The sequence below is a fragment of the Cynoglossus semilaevis genome, chromosome 9 (assembly GCF_000523025.1).
Source record: "Cynoglossus semilaevis isolate Cse_v1.0 chromosome 9, Cse_v1.0, whole genome shotgun sequence".
NCBI classification, from domain to species: Eukaryota; Metazoa; Chordata; class Actinopteri; order Pleuronectiformes; family Cynoglossidae; genus Cynoglossus; species Cynoglossus semilaevis.
Window position 1 is genome coordinate 5,867,137 of NC_024315.1, and position 27,551 is coordinate 5,894,687.

The following is a 27,551-nucleotide window of genomic DNA, read 5'->3' on the forward strand; positions in this document are numbered from 1 at the left end:
TTAAATTAAGTATCACGGACCAGGACTACTAGACCTGAGCAAGTAAGCATTCAAACTAAAGATACTTCATACTGAAGCAACGATCCCTGTATTTTAAACTTATATTTTTCATCTTATTCAACAGAAAAACACGTTTTTTTCACACTACATGTCCTGTGACTTAATAATGACAATTAATTTGCATTCTATGACACAATTTTATAAAAACACATTAATAACACAAAGACATTGTTCTTTTTCTTCTGGTTGTAATGTCTACTCTGATTTCTACGAAGAAGTTTATTATTATTATTCTAATGTTTCTTTAAAGCAACTGTTAAAGATATTGTATTTGCTATTACAGCTGTCTCTGTAATGACCCATCAGAGGAACTTCAAGATGATTTTTTTCCCCCAAACAACATTTTTAAATAATTCACATACACTACACACAAGTTTGTTTGTTTGTTTGTTTTTTTTACTGATGTGTTTGGACATCCATTGCTCTACTTTACGATTCTTTTTCTTTTTATTCATTTCTATCTGTGTTTGAATGAACACTCACAAGAGAAGAACACAATGACACCAGATTTGCATTATAACCGGTTTCAGGGTCAATTTGTTTTTTTGTTGCCAGAGATGTCATACAAGGCTTTGTAATAAAACATCTACATCACCTTCACAACAAGTATCAATGTAATGTAATTACATCAATGTAATGTTCCACTGTTCATCAGCCTGGTTTGTATCTTAGATACACTGTGAGTTCTTTTAAGTTAATCTACTTTGTCTGGTGATGATTGTTTCTTTTGTGCCTTTACTTTGATTTTCATTCACTACCACGATATCAGTAAATTAAAAAAAAACAAAACATGACTATATGCTTAACCAGAAAGGGGCAGAACCGCTTAAGAACAGACATTAAATCAAAAGGAAAAGGAAACAAGTTCTAAGTGGGAAGCGCTGACTTTTACACATTTATGTTCAAAACAGGTATAAGAAATTTAAAACTATGTACTGAGTGTTCTTTTTTGTTTAAAAATTTTGCATGATCTACTGACTCCACCCCTTTAAAAAAAAACCCACAAACACAAAATATACGATCATGACTTAAGTCATTTAAAAAGTGGTTTGTCGACGCCCCATGAAAAATCCACTGTAAGACTTGGTGGTTTATTACCCTATAATTAATTATGTTTTTCAGAGGTCATGGTGCAACTGCTGGAGAAAAGTAACAGTACTCTCAATGTTTGCAGCCCCTAAAACCGAACACCTTTGTGTGGATAAGACACAAGTACAAATGTAGGGCATTGCTATGAGTTGCCGTTGTGAGCTACCTCCAAACAATCAACAGTGGTATGAAGAGTTTGTTGTCTCGCAGATGAACAGGTGACTACGCTGACATGTAGGAGCATGCAGGGGAGGAGGCTACCATTTGTGCCATGAACACGTCACCAGTGTCTTGTCCAACGATTGAGGGGAGGAGTGTTTGTTTTTCCTTCATTTGAGCATCGACTGTCAACTCGGTGCCGTCTTTCACTTCCTCAGTTTCTTTATCTTAAACCTCTCACACACAAAACTTGGACCCAGGTTCTTTTCCATGGCTCCACATTTTTTTCACAGTGTCATAATGGCAGACAAACAGCCAGCAGAGACTGACCGTCTGCTCAGACTGTTACAATGCCCCCACAGCCAAACATCACCGGAGGATGGTGAACACGACGTCCACTAGCATAGGTCAGACACATAGTCGAAGTCCCTGAAACTGTCCTGGTCTTTGCGGGAGAGGACACGGGGTTCCCGCGGAGGAGTGAGGGCCGGGGCTTCGGTGGTGAACTCCTCGTCAAAGTTACTGACGTCCTCTTTGCCTCCGATTATTGGGACGAATGGAGGAGGCACCTTTCTTTGAAGCAAAGCCTCCCAGTCCATGTTCTAGAAGAACATATAGTTGTTGGGATGATGAACATTTAGAAAGATGAGTTCATTGTAAAAAAATAGTTTCTGAGTGATGCACGTACAGTACACTGCTGACAGATCTACAGTCCACATTTGTTGTCAGGAGAAACCTCACATCTGCTGTACTGCTGTGCTATACCATTTAAAGTTTATGCTCATTGACACAATACCAACAAACTACACCTCTTTCTGAACCAATTATCACTTTTTAAGTGGACTTACTCTGAAAAATGGTTGCTTCTTCACTTCCTCTGCGTCCTTCTCACCAGAGCCCAGTCTTTTTTCAGGGTTCCTCCGCAGCAGCTGCTCATGACAAACACAAAACAATTAGAAATTGCCATAACACTTCAATAAAACAATTGAAAATAATTATAAAACAATATATGTTTTATTAAAAAAATAAAGATTAAAGATTAATTAGTCACCAACTGTCTACAAGAATTCTCACCCTTCTCATGATGCCTATAGCCTCAGTGGAGAGGAAACGTGGGTAGCGGACTTCATCGTTCACAATGCTGTCAAACACCTCCTCTTCATCATCTCCTGGAAAAGGAGACTGCACACGCAGACAACTCCATAAAAATCCAATGCATTGATAAACCAATCAATTAACTGCAGTGAACAGCACTTTCCAAGTACATGCAGTGCAGCATAAAAGCTGTACAGCAAACCGGAATCTGTACAAAACTGAAGAATTACACAGCTACAGTGTATGACTCTGTCCTAGGACGGCTGATTATAACTGTTCACCCAACGAGTGGCAGACTATATGTGTGACTCATCTTACCTCCCCCACCAACATCTCGTAGATGAGGACCCCCAGACCCCACCAGTCTACTGCTCTGGTGTAGGACGTGTCTGTTAGGACCTCAGGAGCCAAAAACTCTGGAGTCCCACAGAATGTGCTGGTCCGATCTCCGTAACCCATTCCTTCAAAGACAACAGGCAGAATGATGCATGTATGAGTGAAAACACAAGCCAAACTCAAGTGCAGCCAATTTGTCATTTGACACAAACACCCACCTTCTTTACAAAGTCCAAAGTCAGCGATTTTCACGTAACCATCAGTATCCAGCAGCAAATTGTCCAGCTTTAGATCTCTGCCAGACAGGGATGGTGTCAATATAAAATATTTCAAGCAAGTCAAGGCTATTGAAAATCAATCTAATGTGGCCAAAAGCTGAAAACAGAAAAGGACTAAACAATCTGATGTAACATTACAGAGATTCAGTAGGTTCTTTCACACTTTTTACTTAGAGTAGATGTTCTTATACCTCAGATATTACGTGATGAGTGTGTGGAACTTCTACTCACCTGTACACAATCTTATGGTCGTGAAGGAACTGAAGTCCAAGAACCACGCAGGCTGCATAAAACCTGACAAGACAAACCACAGTTACGTTATGACACAGCTGCCGGCTCTGGAAATGAGACAACAACCGGGGCGACTGTCTGAGGGAGGAAACAGCTGTCTGCCGGCTGTGGCAAAGTTGTTTTCTGCACTGGGTACACAGCTCAACAGCACTTCTTCTATATTTGTACAACAAAAAACACCACTGTGTCACCGCTGTTACTGCACTTTGTACAGCATGGCTGGGTACTTCAGTAGAGGTTTAGTGACACTAGGGCTAGAGCTGGACAAAGAATATTTTTTGTAATAGAAATAAATAGTAAAGGATAAAGCTTTGCTTTGAAACAAATGTGCTTGTATAAAAAAAGCTCAGTGTTTTAGCCTTGAGTTACCATACAATTTGACCGTGAGGTTCCATTTTTTTAAATTCTCCTTTATCCCAACCTTTATCCATTGACTAATTGTAGGTCTAAACAGAACTTTTCCTCTAAGCTTTTAAAGTCATACTGTGTAGGATTTGGCAACATGTGCAGCTTTTGCAGATCTATGTTGATTCAATATCATTGGCTCAGCATTAACATCCATACATAAAGAAGAACACATGGTAGCCTCAAATAACACATACCTTTCATTTCAAGTTTATTTAAATCTGTCTTTAAGAATTAAGATAAAAAACCGAAATTTATTCAAGTAATGTTGTGAGGTTCTGAAACACCAAGCGCATTTACCTCGCTTCCCCAGAAGAGGGCAGTGTCTACTATCGCAGATTGTCTCGCACGATTTAAATGACAAGAATTATTTATTGCTGTTTTTTTTTTAATTGAATTTGTTGTTGTATTGTCTTTCCTATATCAGATTACATTTATAGTAAAACTGTATCAGATTAAGCCAAGCATATAGTTCTGTTAAGAAGAGCTGATGAGAGTCTGTATCTCTTGTACCTGGGCAAGAAGTAAGAAGGTTATAAAATACAAATCAACTCATTAATATTAACATGTAGCTGCACTTACACAGCTCTGGGCTCTGTGAAAACATCGGTGTGGATGTGCATCATAAGGTCGCCTCCGGCTGTGTACTCCATGACGAAACACACATGCTCCGCTGTCTGGAAACAGGCAAACAGGTTGACAAGGAAAGGATGGTGGGACAGGTTCACGATCTCGAAGATCCGCTTCTCGCACATGAGACTGCAGCAGGGGGAAGAAAATATATATATGTATATGTCAGAGCAGTAACATGAACCACATGAACCAAAGGTGAGATTGTTGTGACAATGGAAAACAGAGAAGAGAAACAGATGAAACTTGAATGATAACTGCACTGAGGCGGAATGGAATCAAATGTAATGGTAGGTTTGTGCATTAAAAATGTTTCATTCTTTCCAAAAGTGATGTGTCACATTGTACACCACAATGAACAAAACAAAACAAGCAAAAATTTACATGAGTATAAAGCTGAAATAAAGCTGACTGAAGACTACCAACACATGGAGAGTATGTTAGAGTATGTTAATATACATAGGGCAAATCCTGTACATGGAGAGTACGTAGAGTATGTTAATATACATTGGGCAAACTCATTAACACACACCTTTCCACCTCATCCCGGGCAATGATATCCCCCTTCTTCAAGGCTTTGATGGCATACATTGTGCCTGTCTTCTTATACTCTGACAACAACACCTGGAGTCACAAAAAAGAAAAGGAGGAAAACTGTATTACTTCTCTGAAATATGAGGAGGAGGAATTAAAACGGAATCAGAATATGAACTTTTTAATTGATTTCCATGATAATGATTTTTAACACACCGACAGATATTTATAGACAAATTTGGTAGACCGTATCACTGAGAAAGATATTTATTTACAAAAGATTTATTTTGATTCCTACCTTTCCAAAGTGTCCCCTCCCTAACACAGCAATTAACCTGAAGTCCTGGAGGGACAGAGGACCCTTTCTCTGCTTACTGTAGACGTAAAAGCACAAGATAATTATTTGATAATGCAATGTCCTGAAAAATAAAAGGTTTAAAGTAAAACAACAAGAATTTGTAAATTAAAAGGTCCTCCTTCTCCAAAAGAAGACAGCAATTAGTCAGTGGGTAGTCAAATAAAAGAAATATAAACTGTATGTGGACGTGTACCTGATGACAGACTGAGTTCGGACAGGACACTCAGGGGTGAGGTCTGGGGGGGAGAAGGGCTCAATGACTGGCAGACGGTCCTGATGAGGGTCAGGTGAGGAAAGTCGTTGTTAAAAAAACCCCACAGAGGATCAAGAACAGTTTTAGGGTCGAGAAGAACCCAAGACGATTCAGTGGAACCCACTACTCTTAATATTGAACCAAAGAGTTGAGGCCACTGTTCTGTCCACATTATATAATTATGATGATAAGATGATTGCCCAGAGGCAAAGATAACATTGATGTTCTTCTAAATTGAATAAATAGTTTTTGCAAAATAAAAATGCAAAAAAAATAAACTTGTTATGTTATTTACTAGAAATTTTCATTAATAATAAGATAACAGACAAGAATAGAAAAAAATCTATTTCAAATCAATGCCTGCAACACACTTCATTATCACTTGGGCAGAGGCAATGTAGGATCATGTAGGGCAATTGAACCCTGGACCCTGGCGGACTCCTGCTAACACGGAACCCGTACCAAACGCCTCATACACACCTCCCCAATGTCCCTGGGTTCCTGTGTCTCTGTCTGTCTCAGCGGAGTGTACGTGTCAGTGTCTCTCTTGTAATCTCCTCTTAACGGGGAGTCACTGTCCAGACTGAGCTTCTCCACAGAGATCTCCCTATTAAAAAAAAATTCACACAAACACACAAGGACAGACAGACGTGGCGGTGCAGACAGAATGAGTCACCAGACAAAACACACAGAACACAGGAGGGTTGTTAGATGTTTGGCAGGAAAAGCATCACATGCTTCATCTTCTGCCTGGAACCACAATGGAGAAGGCTGAAGGGACGGTCGTCTGACAGCAGCGTATGACTTATGGCCATCAAACATCACATGAACATGTTGTGTAAAAGTTAGTGTGTGTGTGTGTGTGTGTGTGTCTCACCCAGTGTTGAGAGTTAGACCGTGTGCATTAGGACTGTAGGTTCCTGAGTTGTTGGCAGTGGGAATGGCATTTCTCAGCAGCCTCACCCACGTTCCGATGTCCACATTCATTTGACGAGCTCGGAGGAACGCTTTACCTGGAAACACAGTGACACAAGTTTTACGGTGTGTTTTTGATATTTTCATGATGGATCTGTGGGGCAAATTATGTCACTGAATGTGTCAAAGGGGTCGTGTTCTTCACCGTGTTGCTTTGAAAAGACTTTCTTCTGCCGTTGGAGACGTGGAACTCTTTCAATGACTGGGTTAAAAAAGATTACCTGAAAAAAAAAGAAAAAAGGAAACATGAAACATGAGCTTTGCCTCAGTTGGTTGAGCCTTTCAATAATTTACATCAAAGGGAGTCACTGTCGTGTTTTATTTGTATGTAGATAATCGCCTGTGGACACAGCTGTATACGTTTATTTACGTAGTATTTACGGTACCATTATATACAAATGTTGTGTCATCACATTTAATTCCACCACTTTGTGACTCCTCGCATTTACATTTTCTGTCCTTGTGTGTAGAGTGACATTAAAGTTGAGTGACAGAGTGCATGAGTTTGTGTTTTGGTGTAAACCTCAGCTAACAGGAGGCCCTGAGGCTCCAGCTCCAGCTGGACTCTGTGTTTCTGGTTGTCCAAAAACTCCTCCAGCTTCAGGTACTTCAGAGCACACAGTGAGCGGTAATCCTTCCAGTAAACTGCAATCTCCATCTCCCTGGACTAAAACACAGACACATAACACACAACAGTGACTATGAAAGGAGCACAACTTTCTGTATTAGCGCTTCTACTTAGAAACCAAATACAATCAATTCATCCCTGCTCTCAGCTGCTCTCTCTCTCTCTCTCTTTCTCTCTCCACTTGCAGTGTTAACATCACCCATTACTTCCAGCAAAGGTGTTAATCAGCTCTGATCTGCTTCTGTTCTGCTCTAACCAAGCTTATGTTTATTTATATAAATGTTTATTTTTTACTTATGTGCATTTATGTATACAAGAATGTATGCATGTGACTATGTCTGTACCGTCTCAACATACGGTGATTAAGGGCTTGACAGGATAAAAGGGCTACAAGTTTAAATTGTGCTTTCACTGTTAACATTGTATACAAATCAATGTAGATATTTTGTCTATAAAAACAATGAAAAAGATGAGAAAGAAACTGAATATAGCCATTATCATGGCTTCATCTCCTGCAGTTGAACTAAAATATATTTACAGAAGTCTGTCTGCATTATGGTATGTGTCTGGTTCCATGACCTGTCTGTCAATATATACTTGTCCTCAGGACAACGCAGTACTTGTGAATATGTACTCACCCTTTCCAGCTCCACAGTAAAGGTTTGGTCCCAGGCCTGTTCTCCCACGGTTCTCCAAGCTGTCTGTCCCACCACCATGTTGTCCAACTTGAGCACAGCACTCACCTCAGCTGCAAAGATTACAGAAATGCACAAAAAATATAGACACACGATTCCTCTATAAGTGACATTCTAAAAGATTTTCCCAGAGTAAGGAATAAATCCTCAGAACGCTTACTCTGCAGTAGATGAAATAGTTTTAGTATCGATTAATAATTGTCATCAATTTCTCTGGAGACATGACAAAGAAAGCAAGACCTTTAAAACACAGTTAGAAAGTGCCTACTCAAGCACTGAGGCAATTCAGCTCAACTTGCTGATGCTGCTCAAGGAGTCTGTAAGTGCTGAGCTTAAACGGTCCAGCTGCGAGTGTGTGTGTAATTTAAAGTGACAGAAAATGATGAAATCTTTAACTTCTAAGTAAATCAATAGTAAAAATCACACTTTTCAGCTGAAAGCTGAATGGACACACACTTACAGGAGAGCTCATCTGCCTTGCTGGGTGTCTTTCCACTCACTGAACCACTGCGGCCGTAGAGACCCTTGCTGCCTCTCATGAAAGACCTCGTGTCTCCGGGGCTGTAACAGGGCAGCATTACGGCCGTTCCTTTAGTGCGACCTGGGACCACTTCCAAGACCCCCACACAGCCCAGCAGCTGCACCTGTAGTGTTCCTGTCAATGGAAAAAAACCAATACACATATGAGAAGACCACAGCCAGAAGATAATAGTCTGGGTATGTGTGGTTTAAATTTATTTAATGAATTTATTTCTATAACCTCGCTTTGGATAATTTACCAGTGAGGGGAGAGGGTTTGCTGAGGGTGCTGTACTGATTGTGAAGGTAGGGGGCGCCATGTCGGGAGCTGAAGGCAGGGGAAGAGGCCAAAACCATCTCCTCTTTGATGACATTAGACTTGGGATGGTCCTCTGGCAGCTCTGCCAGACGCTGGTCCAGAGAGTCCCTGAGCAGGTCCAGACGCTGTGATGCCTCGCTGAGACGAGACTGTGCCTGAGGGACATCAGCACAGAGCAGGAGGGACGCATGTTAATGTCAAATGGTGACTGCTGAAATTACTAAAAGAAAATAAAACCAAAATCCATTTACAGCAATATCTGTATGTGTGTAAATGTGTACATGTGTGTAGGTTTTTGTTTCCACCTCAGACAGGGCTTTCTTGTCCTGGACCTTGCTGGCTCCCAGAAGCCTCAGTACATTTTTGGCCCCCTCAGCCACAGCATGTTCTACCCTGTAGTGATGCCTCAGCTCCTCAATACGCAGCTCCACGCCACACATGTCCTGATTACCTGCAGTGGTGGAAACAAGATGCTGACACATTAATGCATTATTGAATGTTTTTTTTTTTCATAATCCCATAGTTTGTTATTGAAAATGTTACTTGAGTTATGGTGTTTGCTGAGTGTGTTATGGGACATACTTAGGTTCATGAAACATTAACAGAGCCCAGAGGAAATGAAAGCAGTGAGCATCAGAGAAGAGCACTGACTTCAGCTCCAGTTTGTTTTTCTCACTCCTTTCCAGTCATTTATCAACAAAGAAAAACTGAGAAACAAAATCCAGGACTCTGCTCCTGCAGTCCCTGCTTTAACCAAAGTACTGCACTGGTCTTAAATAAAAAAGGCAGAGTTGTGATTTGGATCATTTAGAACAACTGTAACGAAAGCTTAAAAAGTAAAGACATATTCTTAACCACGATCAAAGTCATAACAAACTAAGTTCCTTTACTTCGAAAGACTGACATGCGGTTGACCTGATAGCAGCAAATGCACAGCATAATTACAGCTAAGTGGTTTGTTTTCATTGGCTCTCACAGCAGCCAGACCAAGAACCAGTGAGATGGAGTGAGATATGAGAAAGTGCAACAGGATTAATGGCATTAGAAGAAGCCTTTTTATATGCTGTGTTAGTGAAATTGTAAAACAAAGAACACACTGGCTGAGGAGAAAAAAAAGTTTTATGTCTTATGATCCTTTTAGAATGTTTCCTGGGACAGGAGAAGGGAGGGCCAACTGAGGGGGTAGAGGTTTGAGGGGTATGGACATGTTTAACTCCTAATAAGGTGTTCTGCATGGAGCACAGACTCTGCTCCATGACCCCTCAGCCGGGTGTGGTGCCTGGAGACTGTCTGTCTGTGTGTGTGTACACTGTACACTTTCTGTGTGTGTATGTGTGTGTTAGGTTTGAAGGACAGAGTAAAGGAAATATAAAAGCACAATAGATGACGGTTAGCACTTGTTTCAATAGAGTATCTTCCAGAACTTTTCTGGAACTTGTCCAGCTGCTACAATATGAAAGGCATACATCACACACTATTACTGATCTTACTGAAATGTCTTCTTCTCTGAAGTCATACCGTGGATTTGTTGACGTTTTCATGAAGGGGCCGGGGCAGGTAACTACAACTGCAGTAACTACAGTATCAACTACAGTATGTAGATTTGTCTGTTCAGTGCTCAACAAAAATCTAGTGACGAATGCAAACTGAAACTGGAGCGTTGCTCTAAGGTCACATGCAAATACGACTGACTGGTCTGCTAAATACATAAATATGTAAATGTGAGAGTACCATCTGTGATTGTGTATGTTCTAGTGACCTTTGTGAACAATCATTTTATATCCTGGCTTTATGGCTCCCTGTTTACTTTTTAACCAATGTCAGTCGGATCAACACACACACACACGCAGACATGTTGATATCAACTTTGAAGCAAAGCTAAGAAACAACATTCATAAAGGACCCAGTCTTGGTCTCTATAAGTGCCAAGAAAACAGTTCGAATTCTGAGAATTGTTCTTCAAAAATGTTAACACGGGTAATCACACACAAACACATACACACAGACCAACCCACACACACACTCAAACAAACAGTTTATAGCTTGTGTGTCGTGTGAGATGGCACCTGATAAATTTGTTTGATGTCTGGAGCCACTGTTTTAAACAACTAGATGTGCGACGTGCAGGAAGACTACAGACTGAACAAGGAAAATAACTTTTAGCTGACTGTATGATAAATTACTCTTTTATCAGTAATAATAGCCAGTAATATTTTTTTTTTTTTTAAAAAGAGATTTTCAGCAGCATGTTTAGAAATGTCGGTAAAACTTTGTATTTCTCTGACATACTCTGCGTGTCATCATTGTGTTCAGTTGCCTGCACAGCTTTACGAATCTGCATGCGGATGATGTCGATTTTGGTTTTGCTGTCCTGCAACATTTGCTGAGCCGTCTGCAGCATCTTCTTATCCTGTGGGAAAAGGGACAAATCATATGACAGGAATCAGTTATATGACATATTAAATGAACCACCAAAAAAAAAAAATACTGTTGGAATTTAATATTTAGAGCATATTTATTGACTAAAGTCTCATATTTATTTCCCAGAGCAGCATTTAATATTTTGAGCATATTTATTGACTAATTGAAAAAGTCTCATATTTATTTCCCAGAGCAGAAAGCACATCACACAAGACGTTGGAGGAAGGTGAAGGGTCAGGTCCTGTACCTTGGTCGATCCATTGGCATAGATGGGGATCATGTTCTCAACTCCCTGTTTGACTTTGAGCTCGATGTTGAGCTGTCTCTCCAGGGCAGCGATGCGTTCCTTGTGGGCTGATGTTCGACTCTCTGCCCCCGGAGACTGAGGGCATTCATCTGAGGAGGGAGGGAAGAAAAAAAGATTATATGATTAAATAAAAAATAAATAAATAAAGGGAGGGGTTTTCAGTTTGTTTTCATTATGGGTTTCAAACATGAAAATAGCCTACCTTTATTTTCTTCCCCTCCCTTTACCACAATGTGAGCATCCAGCTCCTGCAGCTGCGCATGTAAGTCGTCCAGCCTGCGGTTTGAGGACCGAAGCTGACTGTCGACCTAAAAGAGATAAAAATTATAAATAAGAAGTCTCATAGCAAAAAATGTCACCAGTTCCAGTCCTTGCTCAGACAAAGGGCCATCTGTGTAGATTTTGCATGTACTATCTCTGTGTGTGTGTGTGTGCGTGTGAGTTTTAAACAGGAATTCCAGTTTCCTTCAACTTTTCAAAGATATGCAAGTTAGGTAACATGACAACGATGCCTTCAAATGAGCACAGACATAAATATAACAAAAATCATCTCTAGGTTTAAAGTCTGTAAATGAATGATGTTTTACCAAGTATGTAACCTTTACTTTGGCCAATGTCAGCTGAGATAGGCTCAAGCTCCACCTTTGGGAAAAGAAATGAGAAATCTAGCAGCTGTTGCTTGAGAACGCAGGCAGAATGTCAGTTTGTCAAAAACAGCAGACAGACAGACTCAACACAGATCGGGTGATATTGGTTATTAACTCCCTCACTATCTCAGAACATAACTTCATGTACAAAAACACTGTTGGTATAGAGACAGATTTGCTTATTTATTTCTGTCTATGAAAAAAACCCAACAAAAGTCTGTGTACAGCCAGACATAAACACTACATGTTCTTCTGGTTCTTTACTACCTTGCACACATTCTGTGTTGTTCTAAAACACACATCAAAATGGAAGTTAAAACAACAGTCTCAAAGTCTGCACTGGACGATGAACAAAAAAAGGAATGAAAAGAAAAACAAACATTGTTGAAGCTGCATTTGGAAAGGTTTGTTATTGTCACAGAGACATAAAAGCACACAATAATAATGAAGGGATTGTGCACATGTATGTGACTCTGTGAACAAAACTATTACTTCTCAATTTAATACACAGAATAGACAGTGTGGAGTGCGACTCCAGACCCTGGCAGACCGGTGCTGTTAGCAGCAGTTCTCACTCTGCAGCTCAAGGAAGTAAATGTGTGAAGCTGTGCTGTAGGAGGAAGAGTGTAATGGGAAAAGCCTCACTTTGAAATGGGAAAAATTATGCTGTGGGTTTATAAATATCCTGAAGGGCTCTACTTTGTGTAAAAACAAACAGGATAAGAACCAAACATACCAGTGATTCACCAGACAGTGGTTTCCTGCAAAGGTTACTGATAAGGTCTTTCACACTCAGACAATGTGTACAGTAAGAGTGCTTCTATAATTTCATCAATCTTCCCTCTTTGAGTTCTAAGTAGTTTTACTCTTCTTCAAGGTAATTCCAGAGGAAACATGTTTCGCTCAATTCCCTGAAATGCAGTGGTGAGAAGACCTAACTGATAACATTGGCTGACCTGCTGTGCATTCCTCTTGTCAGTTGTTGCCCTGCGCAGGTTCTCAGCTCCTTCCTTGATCTTCAGCTCCTTGCGTATCTCTCTGCGGATCCTTTCACGCTGCTCATCCAGCAGTTGCTGCACACTGGAGTCAGAGAAGTCGGAGTTCTGGTCCAGGCCGAGCTGCTCGAGCACCGACAGCCCGCCAGGGTCACTCTGAAGAAGCAGGTGAAATTGTAGAGGAGAAGAGTTAAAAGAGTTCTAAAACTCTTCCCAACAAAATACAATTTTTTTTTATATAACCTGGTTAGAATCAATCAGTTGAAATGTCTTTTCAAGAAGAGTTCTCCCTTGCACATGACAAAAAACAAACACTGCAGACATCACACTTAAGAAGCTGTTGAAGTAGCTATTAGTTTATACAAAATAATTAGAGTTAATAGAGATTAAATGGCCAATAAGTTGATGATCTGGAGATTTCAATGGTTCTTACCACTATTCCAAACAGAAAGCACACGTTTGTGGAGGCCATTATCTTCAACACAATCACAGGAGACAGCAGATTAAATCAAACTGCCCAGTAGATATAGCAATGTGAGCAATTAAACTAATGACCTGATTAAAATGGCAGTTTGCTCGTGGTCTCTACAGTCTTTAACTAGTTTGATAATTTAATACAGAACCTCGTCGTTTTAGGACTTCCTAGTTATTTGTGTTAAGAGTGAGGGTTGAAGAGAGGTGGTGTTGAGTGTGGCAGACATGAGAGGAAGAGATGGTGAGTGTGATAAGGCAGTAATGGAAGGAAAGAGATAGGAAGGTAAAGAGTTGATGTTGATGGGAGGTAAAGTTGAGAAAGAAAAAAAAAATGGAAAAAAGCTAAAAAAAAAAACAGCCAGTGAGTAAAAAATACTGTACACAATATGAGCAGCTGGCAATAGTAGACTCTTCAAATGTTCCCAAAACAAACCTCTAGAGTTTCAGCCTGTTCGCATCTATAGTTTTCAACCCAACACCGTTCAATACATTCATTATTGTATTTATGCCTTAACTCAAAAAACATAAACACCGGCCTTTGGTTCCTGTTTTGTCCTTATAAAACACTGATAACATTTACTTTGTATGTTGTTAAAATGACACCAATTCTGCTCTGACATGAGATTTTTTACATGAGATGTGGAGAATCAGAACAGTAACAGTAACACGAGTGTGTCAATCACTAGATATCCCAGACACAATAAGAGGAAGACAAACAAAAACAAAACAAACATTAGTTTAGTCAATAGCACTTCACCTCTGAGCTGTCCTCATCCTCATCATCGCCATGCCAACACATACTGTACTTCAGGCTTATTTGGCCTCACCAAAGAAAAAGAAAACAATCGCAACCAGAGGAACCACGATACGTCGGCGTTGGTGTGCTCCTGAGCTTCGACCAACGGTTAATGGAGAGCAAAGAAGTCGGAGGGGGACATAAAAGAGATACAGTTAGGGATAGTGAAGTGAGGGAGGCGGGGGAACGCCTCCAAGAGAGGATATCCGTCCTAACACCAAGCTTCTCAGGCCTTTCCTGTTTCCTCTTTGATTTTGCTGCTGTCAGTGAAGGCTGACGAACACAAAGAACACTTTTCAAAAACTACGTACTGCTTTAAGAAAGGGTCCTGAATCTTTTTGTTTTCTGATTGATTTGATGTGTCCAATTAAGTTTTCTGGGACTTTTTAAAAAATTCACACTCACTCGGGTTGATGTAATGGTTAGGGCGGAAACATAGGAAGGATGTGTTTTCCAAGTACTGGAGCGAAGCCAGAAGAGTCTAAGGTTTGGAGGCATTTGTGTTGTCAGCTTGACTCATCATTTCCTTTGGGCATCACATTTACAAATCCCATCGGTGGTTCACTTATAGATGGTCATAGTTTGTACTAGCACAGGCTCATCTGAGACTATGATTACATCCTGATATATAGAAGCAAAGGGAGGGTGGAGTTCCATGAGTGTTTAGTTGAAGATTTATTTATGATGGGAAAGAACTATAACCTAACATATGCATTGTAACTGTTTGGGTACACAGAGAAGAAAGGAGCCGCAGTGCATGTGGTTTGTTTTCAAGATGCTGACTCATCGCTCTGTAACCACCAAACAATTCTTCTAAGCCTAAAAACAAACACGATGCAGTGTAATGTGTCCTGTTGTTGGACAAAGAAACACAAACAGAAGATTTGGGACGATTATAAAAAGACACCACAATAGGTTCATCTGTATCCGTTTATGTCACAGATTATATGTTGAAGCCAGCGGTGAAAATGTCATTGGCTGCATAGCAACATTAAAATAAATACGTATTATATGTACGTACTCATATGTATTCATGCCACCTAATTTGACAGATACGGTTGTTAATACGATTTCACTGTTTGTATTTTAACAGCTGGTCCGACAGTACTTAGACCGTAGGGCTGTTTATCTGCTCCTATTCTTTCTCCTTCCTCTTTCCCGCCTTTCTCTCCCTCTCTCCCGCCCCCCCATGCTTCCTTTTCACTTGTTGCTGAGGCAGACGCTCTAACACCTACTTTGGATCTGCTGGAAATGTCTTCCTGTCAAAAAGGAAGACATATCCAGCAATTCCTTTTTACAATTTTAATGAAATTTAATGTTTAATATGACATATTTTATATATATATATATATATATATATGTATGTATATATATATATATTCCTTGAAGTGCTGCCCTGTTCTTATTATTTCTTTGAGAAAAAATATTATTTTTAAGTAAAATCTATTATGTTCATTAGGGTCGATTTAGTTTTGTGAATTTTGTAAAAATTAATGTGACTTGACCTGAGTTAATATACTGGTAATACACTGTAACTAACACAGAGGCAGTCAGTATGCCATCATATGATTTTGCTGTTTCTTTTCATAAGCACCAGGGTAACAACAAAAAGAAAAAAAAAAATCAAAACATTCATAATTTATATTTAAAAAAAATGTTACTGCAATTAAAGACGACGAGGTAAAAACGTGTCAAGTCAAGTCTTTTGAAATTACACAGAAACAGAACACATTTCTTTTCGGATTGCTGCAACTCACTCAATCCATAACCATAAAGCACTGTGTCACTCATACAGTTGGTGGGAACTAGTCTGTTCATGTAACCAGCACATACGTTACGGGGTGTTACTGCGAATGCAGATGGCACTGTGTAAAGTAAACGTAGCACAGAGACTGAACAGATGTGACTGTTAAAAAAGGAGCCAAAAGATGGTGATACAACATCCTCTCACTGCTGACCTGGTGTAACAATACACAGATGGGGACAAACGTCGGCCAATAGTGACTCATCACACACACACACACAGTGTGCTCGTTAACACGGCTAGGCCAGAACTTTGAGTCGCAGCAGTCTTGGTAACAAATGACAGGAAGATTTAACAGGAGACACTAACACAATGGGAAAAGACACTCAGAGCCTTGGGCTGAAATCAGGAGGGCAAGAGTGAACACAGTGTGTGTGTGCGTACACAGTGCTATTGGGAGGCAAAAAGAAAGAAAAAGTGAAAAAGGAAGAACACTGAGTTTGCACGTAGGCCTGTCACAATAACAATTTTGCTGGAGGATATATTGTCCCACAAATTATCTCCAGTGAAATGATAATATTGTTTACATTATTGAGGCCAAATTTATCACTAATGTAATGATATGATCATAATAATAGGAGTACACACCTTCAAATGTAATCAATTTCTCATGAGTACCTTACTGCACCTCACATTTCCTATGGTACCTGAACCACATGGAACAACAGGATCACCACTGAGACTCTGTTTTATTTTACAGAGACTCAGTGACGCAAAGAGAGAACACATAGGCTAAAAGACTGAAAAGTGACGTTTTTGTTTTCCATTTTGTTTAACAAAACATGCTGAGAAATTTAAATATGTATGAAATGTATTTCCTCAGGGCCAAATCTGTTGAAACAAAGACAGTCATCAGGAGGACAATTTGCTGTTATTGCTGAGAGGACAGGAGGACAATTTGCTGTTATTGCTGAAAAATAACATAAAGAAACAGGAGCCGAGAGCTAGTTTTGGAAGAAGTGAGGCTTGGAAAGAAAAGTGAGGCATGGTGACAGGAAGAGAGAGAGAAAGAGACAGAAAGAGAGAGAGGGCAGAGCTAAGAGGGTCACAGGCTGAAAGCAGACAAAAAGACAAGAAAAAAGAAGTGATTGAAATGGGGCAGAGAAGTGCAGTGAGTCAGCAGCTCCTGCTGTGCTGCAACAAAAAAGGTGCTCTACCATTGGGGCTCATCACACTGGACCATGAACAGTAGAACAGGTCATATTTGATGGTTTACATAAACATCAGTTATCCTGACATGCAAATATGCATTCAGGAAGGAACTGCTTCTGTAATGTGTCAACTGAATTCTGAGGTAAAAGGCCATGTAAAATGTTAGGTACTGTTGAAGTCATATGTGAACCACTCACCAAACAAAAACATATTTGTTGTAAATATGCTAGAAATTTCATTTGCATCAAGTCTCCTGTTTATTTGCTTGATCCAAACTAGTCCCTAAACCGAATGATGGACATAGTTATAAGTTAACTGACAAATATTCCCAGATGGGAATGTAAACAGTCAGTATCAGGGGGTTGCTTTATCCTCGTGAGAACAGTTTAACATGCTGACATATATAGCAAGTGTTTTCATTTCCCCAAACGGCCCTGGTAGGACCGTCTACACAGCGGGGCATGTGTCCATCACTATCTGTTTGACACCTGCTGAATGAATGGACCAGACATATTTGAAGCTGAAGTGATTCTGGGAGGCTGGGAGGAACCCAAGAAGGGTTTGGACTCTGGAGATAAAACACAGACATAACCTTTTCAGTTAGTGTCTAAAATGAATCCAGGTGGGAATGTAAACTAATGTCAGCCTGAACTAAAATGTTCAGTCTTAACAACACCGAAATAGTTTTTCAACATTTATCAAAACATGAAGAATTGACTTAGTATGTAAACTTTGTGCTTCCAATAAACTAACTTGACCTTTGGTATTATGTGAGGAACAAGAATGTGGAACAGATCTATCACAAAGAGTTTCATTATTTAAAAAGACAACTCCTTATTGGATTCCCAACGGGCAGATTATTAACTTATAACTGCAGGTCTTTTGTAATTTGTATACGAAAATAAAACAAAAAACAGGGTACACATACAGTATATGATCGGCCTTTTCCATAAGGCCTAAATTTTACTTTACTTAAAAATATCAACCAAATGACAATCAGCATTGTGTGTGTCAACCCTACAGGGATAGAAATGGTTTTGCATAGTTTTTTTGCAGTGGAATACTGATATCATGCCATTTAGACTTATGAGTTTTTAAAACTGGAAGACACACTTTGTTTGTGTGTTTTAAGCTTGAAACCGACAGAGTAAAGGTTAGGCCCAAACGTCCACCTGTCATGTTTAATCCACATGTCATACTTCAGGCTTCAGAGAATATTTTGTTTGCTAATAGAGGTGTTAAGAGAAGAGTTATAGAAAGAAAACATCTGGAGGCATCCCTGAAACACCACAGTAGTTACAGCAGCCAAACTGGCAGAAGTGAAGGGAAGAGGAAGGAATAAGGAAATGTAAACTAAGAGCAGGGGCAGTGACAGAGGCAATAAAGCAATAAAGTCGCAGCAAGAAAGACGTAGCTTCACTGCACTTTCCCCATTCTGTCTCCACACAATCAATATCCATTTTATCCCTTTTTTAGTTGTGCAATACAGTAAATGGTGAGATCACTTAACATTTAGAATCTCTGCACTAGAATCCTTGGTGGTTAGCTACCTACATTTGAGACAAATTTAGATTACAAAAAAGATCTTTTTTATATCAGTGGAGCTACAGCACTATTTGTTGTGCCAAATCAGCATCTCCACAGTAAAATTTAATTAGTAAGGAACCAGGAGGTTGGATCCCAATTTTTTTCTTTTTCCCTTCAAAGAAATAAATCCACAGTGGCTGTGTTAAAATAAAAGATATACTATTTAAAATAAGAAATTATAAAGAAGTATTTTTTTCTTCAAAAAGAAGTTGATTCCAACTTTGAAGAATAATCTTGTCAACACCACAGTCATGAGATTTCTGTAAAAACAAGTCTAAAAGGACGCTCCTCTGTGTTGCTCCCACTGTTCAACAGCTGCCTTTCAAGGGGGAACTTTTTTTCCCCCTGTACTTCATACTGCTTCGAGCGTCAACTTCCTGTCCCTTGCTGACAGTCTTTTATCTCTCCTTTTGCAAACAGAAGAAGGCATGGACCTTTAGGGAGGAGGGGGGGAAAGACAGACAGCACCAACCTATACTGTCTCATGAGGTCGACAGAAGACAAGAAGAAGGCCTCAGAGCGGAGACAATAAGACGGAAGGACAGTGAGACAGAAGAGGGGGTGGGGGGTTGAGGGGTGGGGGGAGCGAGACAACAGTAGATGGACAAAGAAGTGAAGGTGGTTGACCTACAGTGCCAGAGGTCATGTGCATGATGATCCTGTGTTTTCTGATATTGTATGTGAAAATGAGAGAATCCAAACAATAGAAACATTTTCGTCAGGCTGCGTAAGTGAACGACAGTTATTGCTGAGCGCTAACAAGAATCGCTACACGAGCCTGTGTTTGATTCTGTGTGTGTAAATGCTGGGGGGTAGAGGGGGGGTCCTACAGGATAAAGCAGTTGGTTTAGCAGAGATTACCACACCAGGCTGTCTGACTGACAGACACACTGTGAGTGTGAGATTCTAACATCACTGCCTAACACACCCCCACTTGGCTCTGTGGAAAAATGTGTGATTGTTGCACTCAAGATGTAATGTGCATCAGAATTATTGAGTTTAAAAGTAATTTAAATTTTCAATGTATTATTTTTCCTTGACAAGTCCTTGACAAATATAATGCAACATATTATTGGTTGTCAAAATCCAACGTACGCTGGAGACGTTATAGTTCAAGCCAGAGGAAAAGATTACTCGCACAAGCGCTGTCCATCAACGGCAGTGAGGTGTGGATGCAACACGTACTGTACATGCTGGAGGAGAAACTCAGGTTACCGGCTTATTGTCAGCTAAGCTCTAGCATCCTCTAAACATGTTCTCACAAGCCTTACGCTAGTTGGGAATCCACCAGCAATTTTAATGTGTCTTATCCACAGAAATCCCCATCAAGTTATGTTATAATCAGTTTGATGCTGGGTGACATACTGTAGCACATGACTATAATCAAAGCAAAGCATCTTCTCTTAATTCAAGATTCAATTCCACCAAATACAAAAACACCCAAAACAAACATGGTTAACTGCGGTTAACTAAGGATTTGAAACACAGTGAAGGAAGGAGACTTCAGGTTAAGTTTTATGCAAATATTTTTCGACATTTGCTGAGGATCAGGTTTTGAGTTTTATAAGCACAACAAACAGGTTTTCTGTTTGGTCTTTGGTTCAACAGCTAATGACAGTCAGAGTCAGACAGTACCGGTAACAAGTGAAGGGAAAAACAAAATACTAACGATATACTATACTAACTGAAAGGATACTAATTATATTTATATGTTGATTAAACCGTGGGGAAAATTAGGTGCAAGGCTTTATATGGAGAATATGACAGAGAAGACACATTGTGCAAGGACATATTAATGTGATAACATAACGTCCATGGGGATTCACTGTGTGTGCACTTGTTTGTGACAGGCTCAGGTGTGGTGGTTTCATCAGAGACCTGTCCAGCAGCTCTGGAGTGCGTGGGTGTTTGTTAGGCCTGTTGCTATCATCTGAACCTGAATATTAGTTGTGAGAACAGCTCAAAGCTGGAGTCAAGGATTAAGTATTTATAGATACTGTTTTCTTTAAATTTGAATGCCATTCCTGATAAACTGAAAGATAACATCAATTTGTACCGTATGCGGCAAAATGGCTAAAATGAGAGAATGAATTAGAATATAAGCATGGTACTATAATAGTGCCGAGTTGTTCTTTAAAACCTGCAGTTGTTGTCACTATACTGACTCCGTAACTCCAGTTTCAACCCCCTTTAAAACGCCTAAAATCAGCAGAAAAAAACATGACGTGCCAGGAGCTTGTACCGCTAATACCGACTTTACCACAGAAAGAAAACTAAGATATAGCGAGGTAAATGTGCCGTGTTCAGCTTGGATTAAAACGTCCCTTCCCTTCTGTTGTATTGAACATAAACACTCTCTAAATAAAACTGTATTCTCCTGCACACTATAATGAAAAGAATTTGTGATGAGACTGTTGTTGTTTCGACTCTTGGAGTCCAGCTTAACAACTTACTGCATACAGCACCATGGTGATGTATTTAACCTTTAACCTTCTGCAAATTCTTCCTATGTTTTTTTTTATCTAGAGTTTGCAGATTACAACTCATTTATATTGGACATTGGATTTTTAAACGAGCTTGGACGTGACTTTTTTTTCCTCAGAAAAAAACTGTGTGTAAATACTGCCTGAAGTGGAACACTGTTTTTTTTCCTCAGAAAAAAAACTGGCAATGTGTAAATACTGCCTGAAGTGGAACACTCAGTCTCTGTCCTCCCTCTCATGTCATCATTTTACGATATATACAAATGTTCCATTGACTCTGAAAAGGGAATACTTCCTGAATATAACAGCACTCTTCCTGGAAGCAAATGTGTGTGTGTGTGTGTGTACTACACAAGTGCAATTCATCAGGCAGAAACGAGTATGACCTCATCCTGTTTCCAGATGTTTCTATGACAGCTCAGCCTCCAGGTAACAAACCAGGAAACACCTTTATCCGCCTTCCCCTCATCTGTGTGTCCAACACTCCCTCTGTAATCAGACCTGCTGACATTCGAATGAGCTGAACGAGAGACAGACGACCTATAGAAAACATACCACTTCTAATTAAGTTAACTGTTCTAAGGGCCGGGTGTTAATAATTTAAATGAGTCCACGTCTGGCAGCTCCAAAAGACAATTTCACACATAGACCACACAATGAATATTTGCAGATGAAATGAAATTGGTTCTATAAAAAACAAGTCTGACTGAAACAATTAAAATGCAGACTTTTGGCAATAAGTACAATGTACATAAAGTTATAACTGTATAAAAACAAATAGTGCTATGACTAAAAAATGAGGTGTGATAGAGGTGTATCAGGATTTGCAGGTCATGCTTTTGTCTGGGTTCAGGATGTCAGGGTTCTGTGTATACAACCACAGGAACCAGTCTCATTGTAGTCACTCGTGAGTCAAGGACTAAAAAAGCTGTTCAACATGTCAGAGTGCAGTTTCATGACGTTTCTCTGTTCAGCAGCTCCATAGACAATTCATCATTTAAATATTATTATTGTTGTTTCGTCATCTTCCTTTACGACACGAGAATGAATCATAAGTTTTAAGGCAGATTTATTTTAATGCCTCAACATGATAGGACCTGTTTCTTGGGTGTCTCTAACTGTTTTTACAAGTGTTTTCAATATATTTTGGTTCACGGTTGGGGTGTGTTACATTATACTTGAGCCGGTTTTTCAACTTTAAAAAATGAATAGAAAATCTGATTTTTTTTTTTGTTGCTTTTGGTCTTTCCTATTGTTGCACACACAGCAAGAAACATCTGTCTGATTTAGTGTTATTCATCTTGGTCATTTTGGTGCTTTTCCCCCTCCTATGCCTATGAATTAAACATAAATGAAACCTATGTTTTATGCAACAAAGATACTGTATATAATCATCTAAGTGTTAGCCTAAAATGTTTCAGCTGCTTCTCTACTGAACCATCATCTCAGGCCGGTTTTTAGGTGGAGCCAGTGTACCTCCCAGTTAGCTAAATGTTATCAGTGTAACCTGATCTCCAACCCATTCTAATGAGAAGGATTGTTTATGGGGAGACTTTAATAACTCCCAGTGTCTATTTATGTCTTATTAGTCACACCCTACGCCATATTACACACACCAAAATAAACACATTCACTTAAACAAAGACATTCTATTTCTCTATGGAAATTGTTGCAGCAAACATTTGACTACTGCACTTAATAAGATTCAAATATACAAAAGTTTCCCCTTTCTTTAAAGTTAATAAAGTACTTTGTAAGGGTAAAGAGAATTTGTTCTGAACATCTCCACACTGGAAAAAAGCAATTAAATGTTTGGCAATTCAGTTGTTGGCTTGGTGACAGCAACACAGAGCAAAATACTTTTTCTTTTAATTATGCCCAGCAGAGTGGTTTCACCATACACTAATGTGAAAACAAAAGGTGGGATTGTAGTGTTGGTGGGAGGGAGTCAAGATGGAAGGGAGGGAGAAAGGAGTAGATAGTTAAGGGCGAGGGAGGAGGGGGCAGCAGCTGGTACATGGCTTGGACATCAGGAGGAGACACAGACGGCAAAAGTAGAATGGGTAACGGCAGGATATGAAGAAAGACAACATGGTTGATCGCGTTACATCAGTGGTTTCCAAATGGTGCAGCAGGGTCACAGAGTACTACAAAAAATTTAAATTTTTTAATAATTTTTTTATCTCAAATTGTGCCACAGTGGGAAAGATTTTGCAAGATTTATCTTCATCATCATTGCAATATAAACGTAAGCAATAAACATCGCAAAAGCTCAATCAAAATAGTTTACACAGTTGAAGTATCTCCCAGATATTGGAACCATGTAATGACTCTGGGATTCTCTTTTCTGTTGAACTGACCTTCTAGTTAACCTGTAACTACAGTTTCACTGTTGTCTTCTCTATTTGTTTACCCCACACCCTGCCAATATTTGAAGTAAACCTCTCGTAAAACCAGATACAATTGACCTAACCTTAATTGTTTTTAAAAATACCACCAGTATACTATCGCAATGAATGCATGTGACCCAGGATCGATGTATGTGGCCGAGGGGCCCTGGTTACGGCCATAAGGTCAAGGTTCACAGAATGTCAATGTGCAAAGATCCTGGTGTTGACAAGCCATTCGTGAACCTGTTTAACTAGTCTGGGCTTTCTACAATAAAACGGACAGGAGCTGCCCAATACGTTACACATAGGAGGGATACATTTGAGAGAAATTAAAGAATCTGCTTCAATCTTGATTTGGTTGTAGGATAAAATAACAGACCTACATTCTCCTCTACATTGTTCCAACAAATCCTACTTCTTCCAGTTCTAATACACTGGTTTGGCCAAAAGGCCAGTGGTAATGTGTGATGTCACAAAAACAAGTGAATGCAGTGCTGTTGGTCTCTGTGTCAAAGGGAAAAGGAGGGGTCCAACTGGAATGCAGGGGGAACATTACTATGAGGTCATGAGAATGATGGGATGTTTGTGTAGAGGAGAGGCAAGATGAAATGGAGTGAAGAAAAAACAGGACAAAACCCAAAATAAAAAAATAACACATAACAGCTGCTAGGGATACAAAATCATGAATTGAGATTAAACGGAAAAAAAAAATACAACATTCAACCTGCCCAACATCACATCAGCCTCAAATGCCTGATTACATTTGTCATAATGGGGTTTACTATAACGCCTAAGGTTAAAAGAGGTCAGTTGCTTGGTTAGTTGGTGATTGTGTAGACTTGTAAATATTCCAACCAGAAAATTAACTACCAGAGAACTGAATGCGATCAGGGCTGTTAGCGTTAGACAACACAAGCTATTGTATGACAAAGGCTATGTAGCCTCATCATCAACATAATGGCCTTCTGACCTCCCCTAGCCTCTAGCCTCCATGCTTAGGGCCCAAACAACACTTTATCCCCATCACAAATGATCCTTTTAGAACAACAGTGACCCATCTACAGCAGTGTTTTCAACGGACCAGGTCACCGCTACAAAACTGCATATAACTTTGCTCAAAAAAGACAGAATGTTAAAAAAAAAAAAGTTGTAAATCATCACTTTAAAATTTGCAGTTCTGCATGATCAATAATGGTTAAATGGTGTTGGACGGACTTGTCAACACCAAGGATAATTAATGAAAAATATTAATAAGAAAAACACAATAGCTAACACTGCTAGATACTTTATGTCACAAAATACCACTTTAGTTGGATTGGTGCTCAGAAAGCCTTGCCTTGCCCAGCCTTTATACCAGGACAACCGTCATGCTTGTTAAAAATTTAGGCCACTGCTCTGCCATCCATCTTGGACTTCCCCCTTTTTGTGTTTTTCTTTCTTGATGAAAAAGGTTACAAAAATGGTAATTTGATATAACTCAATAAAGACCAACTTTACGGTTTCAAAGAATTGCATCATCCACTGACGAGTCTGTCAGCGACTTGACAGGAGGCTAAGGCCGTAGATTCTTTCTCTCATTAAAACAAACATCAATCATTTCTACATGATCAAAGCGGTCAAGTTCTATAACATGGCAATAATTTAACAGGTTATGAGTAAGGTCACAAACTTTGTAATAACATATCTGGAACATTACCAATAAAGCTGAACATTCCTGCAAAACTCCACAAAAGGTTAATGTCCTTATCAAGCTGGTTTGTCAAAAATGACTAGGATTTTAACATTCATGCCTGACATACTGTATATGAATTCAAAATTTGCTTTGAGGGTGAAGTAAAAGTGTCTAAAACAGAGTCAATATGAGGTTATAATCATACGCACAAGTCTAAAAATAGCACTGATCATGTGACAGGTTGTCTAACATGTCTGGGAGCAAGGAATGCCCTTTCAAAGTTCATTTAATAAAACTGACGTGTCTACATCCTTGAGAATTTTAGCTTCCCTACCCCCCTCAGTCTCCAGTTGTACAGCTGTTCTTTGGTGCATTATTGTGGATTTTGTCTGCCTACATGGCCATGGGGCTGTGCTGAGAAAGCCTACTTTGTGCACATAGCTGTCTTCTTACGTCATTCTAAGGCTTATGGGAAGTACTCCTTTGCATTCCCTGGAGTGTCTGTTCTGGGAGCATGTGTAAGGGTGTTACATCTGTAAAGTTGCAAATGAGGACACTTGGAGTTGTTAACAGTTGTAGCAACGGTTGTGTGATGTTATTCTCTGGGTAACATTCATGGTAAAACCGAGTAGATTTTTTAGTAAATACTGTAAAGTAAAGTTACAAATCCTGCTGCAACTCTTGTTTTCCCCTTTCAACCTTTGTGTAGAAGTTTGATGCAGTTGGTTCTGGACTTTAACTGACCTGAGATAGACTTCCTGTGAAGAGGCAAACAAACAGCATTATGGTATGAATTTAAATAATGAAGGAGTTTCCAGAAAACCGAGAATACAATCAGATTTTAAGTTAAAGAGCAGGGCACGCCAATCCATCACAACATGATCTTTCGTTTCTTTCTTTCAGTGGTACGGAGCAGCACACTGCCATAAAACTAGGTTGTGGTGACATCAAGGCACCAAAGCTGGATTTAGACTAGATTTTTGAAGTGGGATCTTAATTGAGCACAAACATTGTAAAAGCCATCAAATAAGATGGTGTATTTAAAAAGCCTAATTAATCACAGACAAATGTTTATTTTATTACTGACACATGCCTAAAGTCCCTAATTTTTAAAATGTGTCAATGGAGACGTTGTACGACATTCTTTTCAACATCCATCCCACTCTACTGTTAAAATCTTATTCAGGGTCAGGGGGAAAGCTAGAACTGACCCCTGCTGTGGGTTCAAAAGTTGGGTTCACACTGGACAGTCGGCCAGTCTGTCTTAGGGTCACAACATGTTCAAGAGAATTATTAATTTTCTCAGGTGATGTAAGGAAATAGAAGTTCTTGAAAGGCTATATAATCAATTCAAAACTATTGATGGTCTGAAGAACAACCTGCAGGTAAACCCCAAGTTATATCTACCCAATGTCCATCCTTTGAGGCCATTAGGTTTCATATGAGGCTGTTTAAAAACACAAATGGACACCAATCAATAAGCAATGGTCCTCAGTCATTTATAATGCAAAGGTTAACAAGGCCAAATAAGAAATGGGAAGTAAGACTGGCCTAACACTGGACAAGACCAGACTCTTAACACACCCACACTCAGTTGTAAAGTGACATTATTAGCCAACTATTATTTTAGTATAGCATTCAAACCTATATGTTTGAGGGCTGCTGACTGTCACAGTCATCATTAATACCCTGGGCCTGCATTTGTGAACCTTCAGTTTAAGCACCCTTTCGTTGTCAGGTACCCTGGCTTCTCTATATGCAACTCCACACCAGTATGTCAATTGATACACAGCACTCACTTCGACTTAAATATCACAGGGAGCCTCAATACACTGAGTAAGAAATTATGATTCTTCCCGTTTCCATGCATGTTTGTAGATAGCAAAGTATATCTACATCGTTGCTGATGATTTCTCAAAATGAACCAGCCCGGGGGGTGAACATGTGCCAGGTCAATGGTTTGCTTTCAAAACGAACACCACTGTTGAGTTTGACATGCAATATGCACCTGTACACAAAACACTGCAGACAAGATCTCAGTTTAGGGAACCCACATCATGGTAAACACAACTGTGCAGTAAATGACAAAACAAGGTGACTTAGCCCAGCTGGTGTTTTATAACAATGTTTTTTTTTCCTTCAAAAGACTGATAATATCACATTAAAAAAAACAAGTATCATATTTAGGTGAAAGATTGA

The 27,551-nt window shown here is 39.5% G+C and overlaps 1 protein-coding gene across 3 annotated transcripts in view; it reads right to left on the minus strand.

Annotated features, from left to right (window-relative positions):
- Window positions 1-434: 434 nt before the first annotated feature.
- The window catches only part of pkn1a (protein kinase N1a), a 29,550-nt gene continuing 2,433 nt past the window's right edge, over window positions 435-27,551 (minus strand). For 2 of the 3 annotated variants that reach the window (XM_017035248.2, XM_008316746.3), the window contains exons 2-23: window positions 12,956-13,150; window positions 11,555-11,660; window positions 11,293-11,441; window positions 10,914-11,034; window positions 8,930-9,075; window positions 8,566-8,779; window positions 8,247-8,441; window positions 7,730-7,839; window positions 6,987-7,130; window positions 6,609-6,684; window positions 6,366-6,501; window positions 5,969-6,095; window positions 5,429-5,508; window positions 5,176-5,251; window positions 4,876-4,967; window positions 4,296-4,472; window positions 3,249-3,311; window positions 2,958-3,034; window positions 2,722-2,864; window positions 2,383-2,490; window positions 2,157-2,237; window positions 435-1,910 (exon numbers count right to left, since the gene is read on the minus strand). In XM_017035248.2, coding sequence (XP_016890737.1) covers window positions 1,707-1,910; window positions 2,157-2,237; window positions 2,383-2,490; window positions 2,722-2,864; window positions 2,958-3,034; window positions 3,249-3,311; window positions 4,296-4,472; window positions 4,876-4,967; window positions 5,176-5,251; window positions 5,429-5,508; window positions 5,969-6,095; window positions 6,366-6,501; window positions 6,609-6,684; window positions 6,987-7,130; window positions 7,730-7,839; window positions 8,247-8,441; window positions 8,566-8,779; window positions 8,930-9,075; window positions 10,914-11,034; window positions 11,293-11,325 — 2,403 coding nt within the window. In that variant the 5' untranslated portion in view covers window positions 11,326-11,441; window positions 11,555-11,660; window positions 12,956-13,150 and the 3' untranslated portion in view covers window positions 435-1,706. Of the gene's footprint in view, window positions 1,911-2,156; window positions 2,238-2,382; window positions 2,491-2,721; window positions 2,865-2,957; window positions 3,035-3,248; window positions 3,312-4,295; window positions 4,473-4,875; window positions 4,968-5,175; window positions 5,252-5,428; window positions 5,509-5,968; window positions 6,096-6,365; window positions 6,502-6,608; window positions 6,685-6,986; window positions 7,131-7,729; window positions 7,840-8,246; window positions 8,442-8,565; window positions 8,780-8,929; window positions 9,076-10,913; window positions 11,035-11,292; window positions 11,442-11,554; window positions 11,661-12,955; window positions 13,151-14,225; window positions 14,649-27,551 lie in introns of those variants that run through there. The other variant, XM_017035247.2, reaches the window with a different exon arrangement.